The 19,949-nt window shown below is 35.7% G+C and overlaps 1 protein-coding gene across 4 annotated transcripts in view; it reads right to left on the bottom strand.

The window, feature by feature from the left end:
- Window positions 1-19,949, bottom strand: part of BRCC3 (BRCA1/BRCA2-containing complex subunit 3) — a 63,181-nt gene that overhangs the window by 25,249 nt on the left and 17,983 nt on the right. For 3 of the 4 annotated variants that reach the window (XM_045470583.1, XM_045470582.1, XM_045470585.1), the window contains one exon: window positions 2-76. The exons of the other annotated variant lie outside the window; for it this stretch is intronic. In XM_045470583.1, the coding sequence (XP_045326539.1) occupies window positions 2-76 (75 nt within the window). The remainder of the gene's footprint in view (window position 1; window positions 77-19,949) is intronic. 4 annotated transcript variants of the gene reach the window in all.

Below are 19,949 nucleotides of genomic sequence, written 5' to 3'. Positions count from 1 at the left end.
CCTTTCCTCTTCCTTCTGGCCCTCAATGGAGATGTGCTGGCTGGAACTCCAGAAGTCTCGTGGACCATGAGGGGACCTTAGGATGGAAACCATATACCAAGATGGTGAAGCAGAAGGTAGGAGCCTGGGTCCCTGATGACATCATAGAGCCCTGGGATACTTATGTCCAGACTTCTACTCAAGAAAGAAATAATCTTTCTTGTTTAAACTGTTATTTATTATTTCCCTAATATATTTAGTTCAACCTAAACCTGACAGGAACAATAATATTCTCTAGAAAGCACGCATAAATAAATGCACAAATGGGCGAAGAAGGCTATTACATATTTTATGAAGGAAAACACAACAGGATCATATAATAGTTATGAACCTTTATATGCTCTTTATGCAATAACAATACAGCCTCAAAATACCTAAAGCTAACCCTGACTAAAAAATACAAGTGGATGGGAAATTTATATACATCTGTCTCAGATATGTATAATCAAAAGCACAAACTATGAGAAAGGATATAAGGATCACTACAACATAACTTAACCAGCTTATTCTAACAAGGATATAAGGGACTGAGACCCAAAAGACAATACACGTATTTTTTGATCCCTATGAAAAAGTCACCAAAATTGGCCATGTTTTAAGTTAGCAGTCCAGCAAACTTTTTATGACAAGTCCAGATAGTAAATGTTTTAAGCTGCATAGGCCACAGAGTCTCTATCCCAACCACTCAGCAGTGCAGTTGTAACCAGTAAACAAAGGAGTGTAGCTGTGTTCCGATAAAACTTAATTTACAAAATAGGCACCAGGCCCATGTGGCCTACAGGCTGTCATCTGTGAACCTCTTTTCTAGGTAACAAAGGAAATATCAAAAAATTTCCATAAAGCCAATATCACACAGGCCACAGTTATAATAATGTGTTAACAATTAAAGTAATAGCAAAAAAAAAAAAAAAAACAAAAACAAAAAAACCTCCTAAACTGACAAATCTGGAAATTTTAAAATGCACTTCTAAATAACTCTTAGGTTGAAGAGAAAATAACGACTGGAAACACAAATCAGAAGTAAAAAACCCAACAAACAAAAGCCATTGTAACTACCACACATCAAAACCTCTGGAATGAGGCCACAGTGAGGAGGAATACGTATAGCCTTAGAAGTATTTATGAGAAAACAAGGAAGATAGAAAATGAGCCTACTTTTCACCTCATGAATTTAGGATAAAAATAATAAGAACAACACAGCAACAATAAAATGTACATGAAATAGAAGGAAGAAATTAATGAAGAGAAAAGTGGAAGTTTTTTAAAAAGCTAAGAAACTGAATTGATCTAGAGAACATAAAGCTGGACCTTTGAAAAAAACCAACAAAATAGATAAGCCTCTGGCAACACAAGCAAGAAAAAAGAGCAAACACAAGTAAACAGCATCAGCGATGGAAAAGGGGACATACTTAAAGAAACAAATCACACAATCGACCACTCGAGAGAGACTTACTGAATGGCTATGATGTGGCAGGCCCTGCTCTAAGCACTAGTGAACAACATGGAGATAACAGTGTAATGGAGGCAAGAGACTGTAAATAAATGAATGACTAATTTGTGTTAGGGATAAATGCTACAAAGAAAGTTAAACATATTTTTAAAAACAGTCAAACTCCTAGAAGCAGAGAATACAATAGTGGTTGCCAGGGGACGGGGGTAGGGATAAGGGGGGGGGGTTGTTATTCAAGGGGCATAAAGCTTCAGTTATGCTACATGAATAAGTTCTAAAGATTTGCCTGTAGTTAACAATAAGGTACAGTGCGCTTCAAACTCTGTTAAGAGGGTAGATCTCATGTTCTCTTCTTACCAGAAAAACAAAATTAAAATGAATCCAAAAAAAAACCCCACAAAGGACACAAGGAAACTTTGGAGGTACTGGATGTGTCCATTACCTTCATTAGAGTGATGGTATGACATCTATTTACATATGTCCAAACTCATCAAATTGTATTCATTAAATATGTACAGTTGTGTATATATCAATTATGCCTTGAAAAAGCAGTTTTAAAAATGAACAATGAACAAACAAGCAAGAAAAAAAAAATAGCACTGTGCAGCTAAAATAAGGTCTTAAAGATTAAGGTGGTTAAAAACCCCCAGAACACTCAATGGGCGCCATAATTTTCATTGTTCATTGGTGTCTCCGTTATTTTATGTGTGATGACATTCTAGCCCTAAACTTGATTTATATGTATGTTCTAGATCATTTGTAACCCAATAAAGTCAGAAGCAAAAATTTTAAAGAAGAGTAAGATAAGACAAGGATAAGGCTCAGGAATTCAAGCAAAGGAAGAGAAGGATCATCTGCTTCTAGCCCAAACTTTACTTCTAGGGGCGCCTGGGGGGCTCAGTTGGCTAAGCGCCTGACTCTTGATTTCTGCTCAGGTCATGATCTCCCAGTTTGTGAGACTAAGCCCCTCATCTGCTGACAGCATGGAGCCTGCTCGGGATTCTCTCTCTCCCTCTGCTTCTCCCCTACTCTCGCTCACTTTCTCTCTCTCAAAATAAGTAAATAAACATTAAAAAGCCTGTTTCTATGAGTGCAGAAGCAGTGCTTCTATTGATGATTTTGATGACCTCATCAGTGCCTTCTTAATTTAGATAGATTTGGGCCTTGACATTCTCAGGAGACACAAGGGTAAGCTTTGGCCCTGCACTTGCCCAGCTGCATGGTCTTGGATAAGTCACTTTACTTCCACAGACTCAAATTTAAGAAAGACACTCAGTGATCTTTCAAAGCACTTTAGGCTCTAGTGACTGAGAATTCAATTCTTCTCTTTTTTCCCATTATAGTAGCACTTCTCCTTTATAGGAGAAGCACCATTTACTGAGAACACAATGGCAAACACATTCTGAAACTGCTGGAACTAACATGGAGGATAATTTCCAGCTAAAAAGTTTTCCCTCCGACAATTTTTTTAGACACTAATTTTCACCATCCTACAAAAATAAGTTTGTTCTTAATACTTAAAATGTTTCAAATTAAGTCATTCAGAAGTTCAGAGGAAAGCAGTGCTTTGTACTTCAATGAACAGTTTTATTGAGGTATCATTGTGAAAAAAATATATTAAATACATTAAATAATTTTAAAAAGAGGTTCAATTGTGGGTGAGATGAGAACACAAGAGTTACTCTCTTACCAAATTTCGCGTATATAATATTGTTAACTATAGTCACATTGCTGTACATTAGCTCTCCAGAATTTATCTTGCATAACTGAAACTTTGTACCCTTTTACCAACATCTCCCCATTTCCCCCACCTCTTAGCCCTGGCCACCACCATTCTACTCTGTACTCTCTGCTGCTAGGACTGGACTATTTTAGTTCCATATATGTGAGATAATTCAGTATCTATCTTCCTGTGTCTGGCTTATTTCCCTTAGCATAATGTCCTCCAGGTTCATTCATGTTGAAAATGTTAAGATTTTCCTTCTACATTAATGCTCAATCATAGTCATTGTATGTGTGTGTATACATCCTTGATAATATATATATATATATACACACACACACACACACACACACCCTTGATAATTAGTGACATTGAGCACCTTTTCAAATTCCTGTTGGCCATTTGTAGGTCTTCTTTTGAGAAATGTCAAGTCCTTTGCATGTTTAATTGGGTCGAGTTGTTGTTATCAAGTTCCTTATATGTTTTAGTTATTAACCCCTAATCTCCCATTTCAGGCTTCCATTTCACTCTGTCGACTGTTTCCTTTACTGGGCAGAAACTTCCAGTTTGATGAAATCCCAGTTGTCTATTTTTGCTTTTGTTGCCATATCCAAAAAAATCATTACCAAGTTCTAACTCAAAAATCTTTTTTCCTAAATTTTATCCTAGTAGTTAATGTTTCTAGGTCTTGCGTTTAAGTCTTTAATCCATTTTGAGCTAATTTTTCTATACGGTATGAAGGGTCCAATTTCATTTTTCTACATGTGGATATCCAGTTTTTCAAAAATCATTTATTCATTTTATTGTGTATTCTTGGCACGCTTCTTGAAGATCAGCCAACCATAGATGTGTGGATTTATTTCTGGGCCTTCAATTCTGTTCCATTGGTCTAGAAGTCAATTTTTATATCAGTATCATACTTTTTGATTACAGTAACTTTGTAATGTATTTACAGATCACTAAGTGTGATGCCTCCACCTTCATTCTTGTTCAGGATTGCTTTAGCTATTTGGGGTCTTTTGTGATTCCATATGATTTTAGGACTGTTTTTTCTATTTCTGTAAAAAATCCCATTAGTATTTTAATAGAGAATGCACTGACTCTTTAGATCAATTTCAGTAGTATGGACATTTAACAATATTAATTCCTCCAATCCATGAACATGGCATGTCTTTCCATTTACCTGTGTCTTTAATTTCCTTCATTAATGTTTTTATAATTTTCAGTGTACTGAAATTGACTTTGGTTAAGCTTATCCCCAAGTATTTTATTCTTTTTGTTGGTATCATGAATGGGATTGTATTCTTTTTGGGGGGGGGGGGATTGTATTCTTAATTCCATTTTTGGATAGTTTATGGTTTGTGTTTAGAAATTCAACTGATTTTTATATATTGGTTTTGTATTCTGCAACTTTATGGAGTTTATTATTCCTAATCAGTTTTTGTTGTTGTTGAGTCTTTAGCATTTTCGACATATGTGATCATGTCATCTGTAATCCAAGATAAATTTTACTCCTGACTTGGATACCTTTTCTTTCTCTTATATGATTGCTCCAACACATCCAGTACTATGTTGAATAGAAGTGGCAAGAGTGGACATCTTTGCCTTTGCACTGAATCTTAGAGGTAAAGCTTTCAATTTTCCCCCCATTGATTATAATATCGGCTGTGGGCTTTTCATGTGTGGCCTTTATTGTATTAAGTTCCTTCTCTACCTATTTTGGTGATTTTTAATGCTTTTTCACCATCAATTGAGGTGGTCATGTGGTTTTAATCTTTCATTCTGTTAATATGGTATATCAAATTGATTTATTTGCATATGTTGAAACATCCTTATATCCTAGGGATAAATCACACTTGTACACTTGTTAATGGTGTATAACCCTTTTAATGTGCTGTTGAATTCAGTTTGATGGTATTTTATTAAAGAATTTTGCATCCCAGGGCACCTAGATAGCTCAGTCCATTAAGTGTCTGACTTGTGGTTTCGGCTCAGGTCATGATCTTACAGTTCGTGAGCTTGAACCTTGCATCAGGGTCTGCACTGGCAGTGTGGAGCCTGCCTGGGATTCTGTCTCCCTCTGTCTCTGTCCCTCCCCCACTTGCTATCTCTTTCTCAAAATAGATAAAAATAAGCTTAAAAAAATATTTTTGTATCCCTGTTCATTAGGGATATTCACCTGTAGTATTCTTTTCTTGCAGTAGCTACCCTCATGGATATATCACAAAGATGAATGGGTGTTGTTTTTAAGGTTATTTTTTCATTATCATGTTTCTGTATGGTGGGAGGTTGGCTTTATCTCTAGATATGCAATACCTATAGGCTTCAGGCATGTTGCATTTAGGGGAGGGAGGATCTGGTGTAACTGGGACATTTATAAGCCATTAATTAACGGCTTATAAGATCCTTAAGATAACTGGGGACATCCCACTTTTATTCCTTTTGAGAAAGATAGGAGTACAGATTTCAAAGAGGATGTGTTTTGTCTCTTTTAAAAAGGAATTCTTTTTTTAATATTTAGTTTTGGAGGTGGGGGGTGGCGGGGGGACAGACAGAATCCGAAGCAGGCGCCAGGCTCTGAGCTGTCAGCACAGAGCCCAACATGGGGCTCAAACTCACGAACCGCAAGATCATGACCTGAGCCGACATTGGACGCTCAACCGACTGAGCCACCCTGGTGCCACTCAAAAAGGATGTTTATTAATGCAAAGTATACAACTGATTACATATATGTGTGTGTGTGTGTGTGTGTGTGTGTGTGTATTTGAACTAAGCCCCCAAAGTGAAACCCATCATTATAAGCAATTAAACATTAAAGTAACTCCCTCACAGAATTGTGTAACTTTAAGCCGTTCTCAACTGAAAAAAGGGTTGAATAGAATGTTCATTTATTCTTTCAATTATGTAGTCATTCATTCATTGAATGTTTATTCTGCTCCTGGGTTATATTTTCTCCCTTTCTGTCTAGGTTGTCCTTTTCCTTTCATGAATTCCTACATCCCTGATATTTCCTATCACAATGTTTATTCCTTACAGTTTCTGGTTGAATTCTGCAGCAGTCTTTACTACTCAGTGCGTGTGAGAATCTATGTAGCAGCAGGGACTGCAGCTTTTACTTCTTGATTTGCCTCCAACACATCCTGTATAAAAGCAACTGCTCTAAATATCCTCTTTCTTAGTACACAAAAGGCCTCATTTACAAAAAAGTTATATGTACTACCTAGAAGATTCCTTAAAAAGAAGGGGATCTTTTTTTAAAACTTCCTCCCATTTGACGTTTAGAGTATCATGGTAAGCCTGAAAACTTATCATCCTTCTTGGGCTATTTGGAGACCCTGTAAAATGGAGCAACAAGACAGAAGATGCCTGTTGCCCCTAGTAACAACCATTTAGTGTCTATCTGTTTACTTCTGTGATGGAGAATTTAACTTTACTTAAGGTACTATTTTTGCAGTTTGTGCTTAGTTGCCAACCAAATGTAATTTTGACTGATACAACCTAATAAATTTTTATATACCCATTATGAACCTAAATAAAAACATTCTGATTGTTTGACTTTAATTTTGTGGCTATGAACATAGGGCTTAACCCAAGGAATCTATCCACATATAACCGAAGGACCGTATCCATGTATAAATGCTATAAAATGTGTGGAAAGGTTTTCAACTTTATTAGTGATCAACAAAATGTAAACTAAAGCCGCTACTAAAGCAACACTACTATGCACTCACCAGAATGGCAAAAATAAATAAGACACACAGTACCAACTATTGGCAGGGATGTGGAAAAAGCAACTCTCCAATATTGTTGTTGGGAGTGAGACTTTGGGAAACTGTTGGTGTTATTTGTTAAAGCTGAACATATACGTGTATGTTCCACTCCTTAGTATGCACCCGACAGAAATGCCAATACATAGCAGTACAAATGGTAAGAGCCTTTTAAAAACTGCAACTCTCTCCCAATAACAGAATGAATACACTGTGATATACTTATACAATGGAATACTTACACAGCATTGCTTCATGTAACAACATGGATGAACCTCATAAGCAACACTGGTTGAAAGAAACTAGACAGGGATGCCTGGGTGGCCCAGTCGATTGAGCGTCCAACTCTTGATTTCAGCTCAGGTCATGATCCTAGGGTCATGGGATTGAGCCCTACATTGGGTTCCATATTGAACGTGGAGCCTGCTTAAGATTCTCTCTCTCCCTCTGTCTCTGTCCCCTGCTTGCACACTCTCTCTCTCTAAAATAATAATTAAAAAGCTAGGCACAAAAGAGTACACATTGTATTATTCCATTTACAAACGATTCAAAAACAGGAGAAAATAACCTACCGTGTTAGAAGTCAAGATGGTAGAAACTCAGGATTCCAACAAAAGCGTGTGGCCACAGAGCCATGTTCTTATTTATTATGCTATATTGTCTTTCCAGAAAAGGGAAAAAAATCAACTCATTTTATAAATTAATAAAATAATCCTGAAACCAAAACCAGACAAGAGAAATCCAAGACGAGAATACTTTAGGCTACTCTCATTTATGGACATAGATGTAACATTTTAAGCCAAATATTAACAAACAGGATTTACTTTGTATCAAAAGAACAACACATCATGGTAAAGCGGGGCTTATAGCAGGAATGTGAAAACAGTTTGCTGTTTAAAAAGCTTTCAATGTAATTTTGCCTTTTTTGCATAATTGCTCTTTTGAGAAAAAAAAAAAAAAAAAAGCTTTCCATGTGAATCATTACCTTTACTAACTAAAGGGGAAAACAGCCTCATTGTCAATTGAGGACATGACAAGCAGGCATTTGATTAAACTAGAGACATTCATGATTAAAAATTCTCAGCAAACTAGAAATTTCCTTAAGTTAATGAAGGAATAGAGGATGTCTACCACAAAATCATAACATCCACAGTTGACAGAACAAAGGAAGTACTCGTGCTAGAGTTCGAAAAAGCAGGGATGTTTGCCACTCGAGTCTGCCATTCCACTTTCAAACGTATGTCCATACCAATGAGAAAAGCAACAAAAATTATGGATTTAACGAGAACTACTATAGTATAGATTTGCTGGTTTTGCTGCCATGTATTGTCTCCTCCTTGTTCTGGAAATTGTACTGTGAAAACAGGATTCCCAAATCCTTTCTCCTTCAAGGTGAGGAAATGGCCTTAGATTAGGTTTTTAGTTCAGTTCCCCTTGAAACCTGAGAAAGCTTGACCATCAAGTGTGTGACTAAGTGGGCCTGGCTTCTGATAAAATGCCCGGGGTGGTTTCCTACACCTGGATTAGGAGGGTACAAGTCAGAGCCATGGCTGAAGCTCAGGTGCACACGCTTCTTGTTCCTGGGCCCTGTCCCTGGCACGGGGACAGAATGGAGGGGTCCCTAATTGTGGACACGGGACTTCTAAGCCACAGTGGCTCCCACTCTCCCATCCCCACTCCATAAGCTGTCATAGCTTCACAATATTTTCCCAAAGTCACACACCTAGTTAAAGGTGGCTTCAGGACTCAAACAAGGCTGGCTGGCTTAAGGCCACATGCCCTCAGCCACTGCCTGTTCCCCAGGTTACTTTGTGGTCACAAATCGGTGTCATGTGAGGACAACTAGAGATCTTACTACAAGAGGTTAACTAAGTTAAGTTCCAGATGAAACCAAAATGATAAAACAAAAAACTTAACCCTATATTTATGGTCTTGGGGAACAATAATAATGTCTCTCTTTTAAAGAAGAGAGACAAAAGGCATAAATAAAATAACAAAGTAGGTCTGGAGGTAAATATTTGCAACACACCTGACAGAGGATGAAATTTCCAAAACGTATAAAGAAATCATGCAAATCAGCATGAAAAAAATGCAACAACTCTATAGAAAATGAAGCCAGGGATATGAATGGGCAACTCAGATGGGCACTCTATTTACTGTTAGGCTGTCAGATTGGCAAAAACTTAATGTGTGACATTTACAATGGCCCTGTATGCCAGATTTGAGCAAGTCTCAGTCTCTGAACCCATTTCCTCATCAGTAAAAGGGGGCACATGGTTGTTGGGAAAATTAGATGGGAGGAGGCACATCAAGAACCTGACTTTTGTCAATGTCTTCCCAGTATCTATGGTTTTTCTCCCCTAATCTGTTGATATAATGAAGTACATTGCATTTAGATTTCCTGAAGCTGAAGGAACCGTGTATTTCCAGATTAAACTGAACTTGCTCATTCTGTGTTATTCCCTATGAACACTGTTATATTTGATTTGTTAATATTTTATTCTGAATTTTTACACCTATAAGTGATAGTGGTCAGTAGTTTCCTTTTTCTTCTTTTTGTTTTTAAATGTTTGTTTATTTTTGAGAGACAGCAAGAGAGAGAATGAGTGGGGGAGAGGCAGAGAGAGAGGGAGACACAGAATCTGAAGCAGGCTCCAGGCTCCGAGCTGTCAGCACAGAGCCCGACGTGGGGCTCGAACCCACGAACTGTGAGATCATGACCTGAGCTGAAGTTGGACGTTTATCTGACTGAGCCAGGCACCCAGTAGTTTCCTTTTTCTATGCTACCTCTAATCAGGTTTTGGTGTTAAAACTATTCTAGTTATTTAAAAAAATTAGGGAGCGTTTAACCTTTCTGCATGGTCTGGAAAGATGTGTAAACTGAATGAGAACCATCAATCCTTCAAAGGTTACTCAGAATTCAGCTGTACATCCACATAAACCTGATGCCTTTTAAAATCATAGATCCTTAATCACCATTTTTGGTCTCAGGTCTGATAATCGCAGGAAATATGTTTCCTATTTTGAAATCAACTTTGGTATATTTTCCTAAGAAATCACCCATTTCCTTTGGATTTTCAAATTATTTGTCACAAATGTACTAATGACTTACAACTTTTTTTATTTCCTTTTGTCGTATAGTCAAAAGTGTAGGGAGTACAAAGAATTTTAACACATAGATTCCAGGAACCACTTTAATGAGCATACATTTTCCATCAACCACCCTAAAAAACTCCCTCATGGTATCTCTTTATACTCGTATCCTGCCCGTATAGTATACCTATGCCTACTCGTATACCTATGCCTATGTGATTTGCAAATATTTTCACTCATTCTGTAGTTACTCTTTTTATTCTCTTGAAAGTTTCTTTCACTCAGCAAGGTTTTTAACTTTGATGAAGTCTCATTCATCGAATTTTTCCTTTATGGAAAATACTTTTGGGTCCATGTATAAGTTGTTGGCAAACCGAACATGAGATTTGCTCTTTTCCTATAAAACTTTCATACTTCTATGTTTTCTATTTGGACACATGATCCCTTTTTATATCAAGTTGGATAGAAGGTTTAGATTGACATGATTTTGTAGACAGTAGTCTAATTGTCTAATGCCATTTGTGGAAAATGCTATCCTTTCTCCACTGAATAGCTTTTTTGGTTTTGTATGACATCAATTGGCCATCCTTCTGTGGGCCTATTTCTGAACTGCATTCTGTTCCACTGATCTAGGTATTTATGCCTTAACCAGTACCAGTTATTGTAGCTTCATAGCAAGTCTTAAAATTGGGGAGTGCAATTACTCCAACTTTATTCTTCCATTTCAAAATTGTTTAAGTTATGTAAGTTCCTTTGCTTTTCCATATAAATTTTAGAGTCAATTTGTCTTTAAAGAAAAAAACACCTTGCTGAAATTTTGATTACTATTGTTCTTAATCTATAGGTTAATTTGAGAAATGAAATCTTTATTATGTTGAGTCTTCCAATCCATAAAGATGGTATGTATTTACATTTAATTAGGTTTTCTTTCATTTCCGTTCTCAATGTTTTATGGTTTTCAGCATAAGCATTTGATACATGTTTTGATAAATTTATACATAACTATTTCATTTTTGGAAATATTATAAATGGTACCATTAAAATTTTATTTCTAATTTTACATTACTAGCATATACAAACATGATTGATTTTATCCATTCACACTGTATTCTGTGACATCATTCACTTATTAGTTCTAGGAATTTCTTTGATTCCTTGGGGTTTTCTACGTAAACAACCATGACCTATGCAAATAGGGATTAATTTATTTATTCCTTTCCAGTCTATGCCTTGTATTTGTTGCATTATTGCACTGGTTAAGATTTCCAGTACAGAGAGTGGACTTTTCTCAGCACCATATTATTTCTACTCTACTTCTGTGACTACAATGACATGGCTCTGTTCTTTGTTTTAATTGAGGTAAAATTCAGAAAACATAAAATTCATCACTTTAACCATTTTTAAATGTGTGACTCAGTGACTTTTTGTACATTCACAATGTTGTTGCAACCATACCACTAATTCCATATTTTCATCACCCCAAAAAGAAAGCCCATACCTATCAAGCAGTCACTTCCTGTTATGGTCTCAATTGTGCCCCCGCCCTCCTCCTCATATGTTGAAGCCCTAATGACCAGGACCACAGAATGTGGCTATATTAGGAGAGAGACCTTTAAATGGTGATTAAAGTAACCATGGCCATTAAGTCAGGCCCTAATCCTGTCTGACCAGTGCCCTGATAAGAAGGGGAAATTTGGGCACACAAAATGACACCAAGAGTGTGTACACATAGAGGAAAGGTCAGGTGAGGACACAGTGAGAAGGCAGCCAGCCATCTGCAAGCCAAGGAGAAAATCAAACCTGCCAACATCTCTTGGACTTCTAGACTCCAGAACTGTAAGAAAATACATTTCTGTTGTTTAATGCACCCAGCCTGTGATTTTTTTACGGCAGGGATAATGAACAAATATTTTCTCTATTTGTCTCTCCTCTCTAATCTACTTTTTGTCTCCACAGATTTGCCTATTCTGGATATTTCGTACTATGTGGCTTTTTGTGTCAGGCTTCTTTCACTTGGCATGTATGCAGGGTTCACCCATATTACAGCACTTATCAGTGCTTCATTCCTTTTTATAACCGAAATTTCCCATTGTGTGGATACACTACACTTTCTCTATCCATTTATCAGTTGATGGATGTGTGGGCTGTTTCTAATTTTTATTATGAAAACTGCTGCTATTCAGTACTCAAGTACAAGTTTTTTGTTTGAACACTTGTTTTCAATTCTTCGGTATAAACCTAAGAGTAGATTGCTAGGACATATGTTAATTCTATATGTAAATTGTTGAGGAATCACCAAACTTTTCCACAACAATGCATCAGGGTTCCACTTTCTGCACAGTCCTGGTGACATGTTATTTTCCATTTAAAAAGTTATAGCTGACCTACTGGGTAGGAAATAGTATGTAATCATTATGGTTTTTATTTGTATTTTCCTAAAGACTAATGACATTGGGCAGCTTTTTATGTGTTTACTGGCCGTTCATATATCTTCCTTGGAAAAATGTCTACTCAAGTCCTTTGCCCATTTTAAAAAATTGACATGAAATTCATAGAAAATTAACCATTTTAAAGTGAACAATTCAGGACTTAGTACATTCACAATTTTGTGTGACCACAACCCCTAACTAGCTCCAAAACATGTCATTGCACCAAAATAAAACACCATATTCATTAAATACCTGCTCCCCAGTCTTCCCTCCCTTCAGCACATGCCAACCACCAATTTTCTGTCTCTATGGATTTAGCTATTCTGAATACTTCATATAAATAAATAATAGGTAACCTTTTGTGTTTCACTTCTTTCACTTAGCATAATGTTTTCAAGATTCTTCCATGCTGTAACATGTTTCAGCACTTCATTCCTTTTCTATGGATGAGTAATATTCCATTGAATCTATCCATTCCTTTCAATGGATATACAGTTGACCCTTAAACAACATGGTTTGAACTGTGTTGATACACTTATATAAGGATTTTTTTCTTATAAAAACACTACAGTATTATAAATGTATTTTCTCTTTCTTATGATTTTATTAACAATTTCTTTTCCATAGCTTACTTTACTGTAAGAATGCAGTATATAATATATATACATGTGTTAATTGACTTATCAGTAAGATTTCTTGTCAATAGTAGGCTATTAGGAGTTAAATTTTGGGGAATCAAAAGTTATACATGAATTTTTTACTGCACGGGGAGTTGGCACCCTTAATCCACATGCTGTTCAAGGGAAAACTGTACCGTATTTAGCTTATTCATTCATCAGTTGATGAACATTTGGGTTGTTTCCATCTCATAGCTATTGTGAATACTGCTGCTACGAATATTCATGTCGATGCATATATTTGAGTGTATGCTTTTAATTCCTTTAGGTATGTACCTAGGAATACAATTACTCAGTCATAAGATAATTCTATTTTTAACTTTTTGAAAAACAACCAAACTGTCTTCCACAGTGGCCATATTTTATATTCTGACCAGCAACATCTGAAGGTCCCAATTTCTCCACACCTTTGCCAACTTATTTTCCATTTAAAAAATTATGCTCAACTTAGCCAAATGTGAGATGCTATCCCATTTTAGTCTTGATTTGCATTTTCCAAATGACTAATGATGTTGAGAATTTTATCATGTACTTGCTAGCCATTTGTACATCCTCTTCAGAAAGGTCTTTTCAAATCTTTTGCCCATTTTTAAGTTCGGTTGTTTGTCATTTTGATGTTGAGTTGTAAGACTTCCTTACATACTCTGAATGCTAGAGCCATAATAGATATGACTTGCAAATATTTTCTCCTATTCTGTAGCTTGTCTCTTCACTTTCTTGATAATGTCTTTTGAGGCACAAGAGTTTTTAATTTTTTTAAATCCACTTGATGTTTTCTTTTGTTACTCATGCCTTTGGTGTCATATCTAAGATTCCATCTAAAATCTAATGTATTGATTTACCCCTATGTTTTATTTAAGTGTTTTATGGTTTCAGCTCTTCTATTTAGGTCATTGATCTATTTTAAGTTATTTTTGGTTTATACTAGATATGGATATCCAGTTGCCCCAGCACCACTTGTTGAACAGACTATTCTTTCCTCATCAAATGACATTGGCACCCTTATTGAAAATCAATTGGCCATAGGTATACAGGCTTACTTCTGGACTCCACTCTATTCCACTGATTTATAGGTCTATACTTATGCCAGATCTACAGTGTTTTGGTTACTGAAGCTTTGTAGCAAGTTTTGAAATCTGAAGTGTGATTCCTCCAACTCTGTTCTTTTTCACTATTATATAAATTTTAGGATCATCTCTTCCAATTTATGTAAAAAGGGCCATTAGAATTTTAATAGGTATTGTATTGAATATGTTGGTCTCTTTGGGAAGTATTGTCACCTTAATGATATTGAATCTTCCAGTCTATGAACATTGGGATGCTTTTTGATTTATTCAGGTGTTCTTTAATTTCTTTCAGGAGTGTATTCTATTTTTAACTTTACAAGTCTCCCTCTTCCTCGGTTAAATTTTGTCCTGAGTATTTTATTATTTTGGATGCTACTGTAAACGGAATTTTTTCCTTAATTTCCTATTTGGATTGTTGCTTGCTGGTGTACAGAAATACAACTGATTTTTGTATATTGATTTTGAACACTACAGCTTTCCTGAATTTTTTAATTATCTCTAATAGCTTTGGGGGACTTGTATGGGATTGATTATATATGTGTGTGTATATATATATATATATATATATATATATATATATATATATATTGATCAAGTCATCTTCAAATACAGATAGTTTTACTTCTTATTTCAACTTGGATGCCTTTTATTTCTTTTGTTTAATTGTCTTGGCTAGCACTACCAGTACAGTGGTGAATAGCAGTGGTGAAAGTGGGCAACTTTTCTTGTTCCTGATCTTAGAAAGTTTTCGCTCTTTCACTACTGAGTAAAATGTTAGCTGTAGGCTTTTTGTTTTCAGAGAGAGAGAGAGAGAGAGAGAGAGAGAGAGAGAGAGAATCTTAAGCAGGTTCCATGCACAGTACGGAGCCCAAGGCAGAGTTGAGCTCACCACCATGAGATCATGACCTGAGCTGAAATCAAGAATCAGACATTCAACCGAATGAGCCACCCAATCACCCCTAGCTGTGAGTCTTCTTAAATGTCCATAAATATTGAGGAGTATCCTCTAAATTCCTAGTTTTTTGAGTGTTTTTATTATGAAACTGTGTTGGAATCTGTCAAATACCTTTTCTGCACCAACTGAGATAATCATGTGGGGTTTTTTCCTTCATATATATTAATTGACTTTATGTTAAAATTTGCTTGTAGGATACCTGGGTGGCTCAGTCAGTTAAGCAACTAACATTGGCTCAGGTCATGACCTCACGGTTCGTGGGTTCGAGCCCCACATTGGGCTCTCTACTGACAGTGCAGAGCCCACTTCAGATCCTCTGTCTCCCTCCCTCTGCCCCTCCCCTGCTTGTGCACATCCTTTCTCTTCTCTCTCAAAAATAAACATTAAAAAAAACTTGCTTGTATGTCTGGGATAAATCCCACTTGGTCATGGTATATAACCCTTCTAATCTGCTGTTAGATTCAGTTTGCTAATACTTCCCTGAAAATTTTTGTATCTGTATTCAGAAGGAATATTGCTTTGTAATTTTTTTCTTTCTTTTTTTATTGTGATATCTTTGTCTGGCTTTGGTATCGGGGTAATGCTGGACTCAAAGAATGAGTGAGAAGTACTCTCTCCTATTTTTTGAAGACTTTGAGAAGGATTAGTGTTCATTCTTTTTCAGTGTGTGGCAGAATTAACCAGTGTAGTCATCTGGTCTTGGGAGTTTTCTTTGTCAGGAGGTTTTTGACTACTGATTCAATCTATTTTTTATAAGTCTGCTCTAGTTTTCTTTCTTTTTGAGCCAGTTTTGGCAATTTGTGTATTTCTAGGAATGTGTCCATTTTATTTAGGCTATCTAATTTGTTGGCATGCAATTGTTCAGTTTTACCTTATAATCCTTTTTATTTCTGGAAGATCAGTAGTGGTAGCCTGCTTTTATTTCAGATTTTAGTTATTTGTGTTTTCTCTCATTTTTCTTTTTCAATCTAGCTAAAGATACGTCAATTTTGTTGATCTTTTCAAAGAACTTTTGGTTTATTTTATTTTATCTACTGTTTTTCTATTCCTTATCTTGTCTTCAACTTTAACATTTATGATTTCCTTCCTTCTAATTGCTTCGTATTTAGGTTACACTTTTTCCTTAAAGTGTAAAGTGAGGTTAATGACTTGAGGTATTTATTATTGTTTTAATTTTAATTTAATTTTATTTTTTAAGTAATCTCTACACCTAAAATGGAGCTCAAACTCACAACCCCAAGATCAAGACTCACATGCTCTACTGACTGAGCCAGCCAGGAATTCCTGGCTGATTTCTTTTTTATTATACAGCTATAAATTTCCTTCTCAGTACTGCTTTTTTGTGCATCTCATACATTTTGGTATGCTGTGATTTTCTTTTCAAAGTATTTTCTAATTTCTTTGTAATGTTTTCTTTATCCCATTGGTTGCTTAAGAATATTTAATTTCCAAATACATGTGAAATTTCCACATTTCCTTATGTAGCTGATTTCAGATTTCATTCTATTTTTGTAGAAGATGTTTTGTATGATTTCAATCTTTTACAATGTATTGAGACTTGCTTTGTGGACTAACATGCAGTTTAACTGTGGAGAGCAACCCATGTGTACTTGAAAAGAATGTGTTTTCAGCTACTATTTGGTGGAGTATTCTACATAGGTCTGTCAGGTGTAGTTGGCTGAGAGTGTTGTTCAAGTGTTCTGTTTCATTATTTTTTTTTCTGGTTGTTCTATTGCTGAGCCATCTACTTCTCCCTTTAGTTCTGTCAATGTTTACATGATATATTTTGGGACCCTTTTGTCAGGTGTATATACATTTATAATTGTTTTATCTTCTTGTTGGACTGATACTTTTATTGTTATGTAATGTCCTCCTTTGTCTCGTAACAATTTTTATCTTAAAGTCTACTTTGTCTGATATTAGCAAAGGTACTCCAGCTCTCTTTGATTACTACTATTTGCATATATCGTTTCCCATTCTTTTACTTTCAAACTACTTTTGCCTTTGGATCTAAAGTGAGTCATCTGTAGATAGTTATTTTTCTTTTATCCATTCTGACAACTGTTGTCTTTCAATTGGAGAGTTTATTTATATTTATACTTAACATAATTATTAAGAGTTCTGCCATTTTGCTATTTGTTTTCTATATGTCATGTATTTTTTTGTTCCTCAATACCTCCATTACTGCTTTCTTTTGTATTAGAAAGACATTTCCTCAATGGTTGCCCTGGAAATTACAATTAACCTATTTTCTGACAACCTAATTGAAATCAATACCAACTTAGTTTCAATCATATACACATTGCTCTTATCTAGCTCCATTCCCATCCTTTTATGTTATTATTAAAAATTATTAAAAATTCTTTATACGTATTGTCTATCAACCGATTAGTAAATGTTGCTTTATGTAATTGCCTTTTAAATCCTATAGGGATAAAAACAGAAGTTTCAAAGTGAAAATTAATACATTAATACTGATGTTTATATCAAACTATGTAGTTATCTTTCTGCTATTCTTTATTTCTTTGTGTGGATTCAAGTTACTGTCAAGTGTCCTTTCATTTTACTTTATTTTACTGTTTAATTTAAATCCAAGTTAGTTAACCTTTAAGTGTTCTTTTATTTTAGCCTGAAGGCCTCACTTGAGCAATTCCTATAAGGCAGACCTACTAGTAAAAATACTCTGTTTTTGTTTACCTGAGAATGTCAATTTCTCTTTCACTTTAAGAGGATAATTTTGCCAGATACAGAATTCTTACTTGGTAGTTTTGTTGTTCTTTTTTTTTTCTATCAGCATATTAGACTATGTCATCCCACTACCTTCTGGCCTCCCTGGTTTCTGATGATAAACTGCCTCTCAATCTTATTAAGAATCCCTTGTATGGGGCACCTGGGTGGCTCAGTCAGTTATGTATCCAACTTCAGCTCAGGTCATGATCTCAGGGTTTATGGGTTTGAGCCCCACATCGGGCTCTGTGCTGACGGCTCGGAACCTGGAGCCTGCTTCGGATTCTGTGTCTCCCTCTCTCTCTTTGCCCCTCCCTTGCTCATGCTCTGTCTCTCTCTCTCTGTCTCAAAAAATAAACATTAACATTTTTTTAAAAAAAGAATCCCTTGTATGTAAGAGTCACTTCTCTTGCTTTCCAGATTCTCTCTTTGCCTTTGGCTTCCAACACTTTGATTATAATATGTCTCAATGTCAATCTCCTTGAGTTTTTCCTGTTTGGAATCCTTTGAGACTCTTAAGTGTGTAGATTCATGCTTTTTATTAAATTTGGGGAGTTTTTGACCATTATTCCTTCATATATATTTTCTGCTCCTTTCTCTCATCTTGTTCTGAGACTCCTATTTGAGTATATTGATAATGTTTTAAGGTGTCCCGTGGGTCTCTTAGGCTCTGTTCAATTTTCTTCATTCTTTTTACTTTCTGCTCCTCAGACAGTAATCTCAATTGATTCTTTCTTTTTGTCTTCTCAAATCTGCTATTGAACCTATTGAATTTTTCATTTCAGTTATTGTACTTCTCATTCCAGAATTCCTATTTGGTTCCTCTTTATAATTTATCTCATCAACAATATTCTGTTTGATATCCTCTGACATTCTCATGGTTTCCTTTAGTTCTTTGTACATGGTTTCCTTTTAGCTTTTTGACGATATTTTAAACAGTTGATTAAAAATCTTTTTGTCTAGTAAATCTAATGTCTGGGTTTCCTTCTGGAATGTTTTTATTAATTCCTTTTTTCCTGTTTATGGCCCAAAATTTGTTTCTTTGAATGCTTTTTTTGTTTTTAAAACTGGACGTTTTGAATATTATAATGTGGTAACTGTGGAAATCAGATTCTACACCCTCCCCAGGGTTTATTGTTGCTGCTTATTTTATCTTATTTTGTGTGTTTAATAACTTTCTTGAAGTAATTTTACACGATCTTTGTTATGTGTAGCCACTGAGACTTCTGTCCTGTTAGCTTAGTGGACATCAAGTGACTCAACAGAGATTTCCTTAAATGTGAGACTGTGATGTTTTTCCTTAAGCATTTGCCTGGTTCCTATAAAGCTTTGATTAGTTTCTACAGTTCCAATAAAGTTGATTCTGACAGCTTTTGCCAGATTATTTGCTGCTTTCGTGGAGAACATTTGAAGTTTCCTACTCTGCCATTTTTGTTGATATCATTCTCTCTATTCACTTTCGTCAATATCTTTTTCTTCTCTTATTCAGATTGGATAGTTTCTACTGATCTATCATCAATGTTTACTCTTTCCTCTATCATCTCCATTGTGCTATCAAGTGCATCCAGGGAGTCTTATATTTCAGTGACTGCTTGCTTCTTTAGGTCTTGCATTTGTTTGCTGAGACTTTCTACTTAAACATTTGTTGCAGAAGTTGTGATTTTCAAAAACATTTTTATACTAGTTGCTTTAAAGTATTTACCAGATCAATCCTACGTCACTGTCATCTCAGTGTTGACATCTGTTGATTATCATTTTCCATGCAAGTTGAGGCTTTTGTGGTTCTTCACATGCCAAATAATTCTGAATTGCATCCTGCGTATTTTGAATATTTTTAAAATGATACACTGGGTCTTGTTTATAGTCTACAGAGAATGTTGTCTTTGTTTTAGCAGGGCACCTGCCTAGTTAAGTTCGGGTTGAAATTTCCACAGTGGGCTGTGTTTCCAATGTCAGTTCAATTTTCAGAGCCTTTCTAGTGCTCTTCAGGTCTTTCCTGCATGTTTGCCACCCAGTGGTTAG

Source organism: Leopardus geoffroyi, chromosome X (genome assembly GCF_018350155.1).
Source record: "Leopardus geoffroyi isolate Oge1 chromosome X, O.geoffroyi_Oge1_pat1.0, whole genome shotgun sequence".
NCBI lineage: Eukaryota > Metazoa > Chordata > Mammalia > Carnivora > Felidae > Leopardus > Leopardus geoffroyi.
This window is presented reverse-complemented; position numbering and strand designations above follow the sequence as displayed.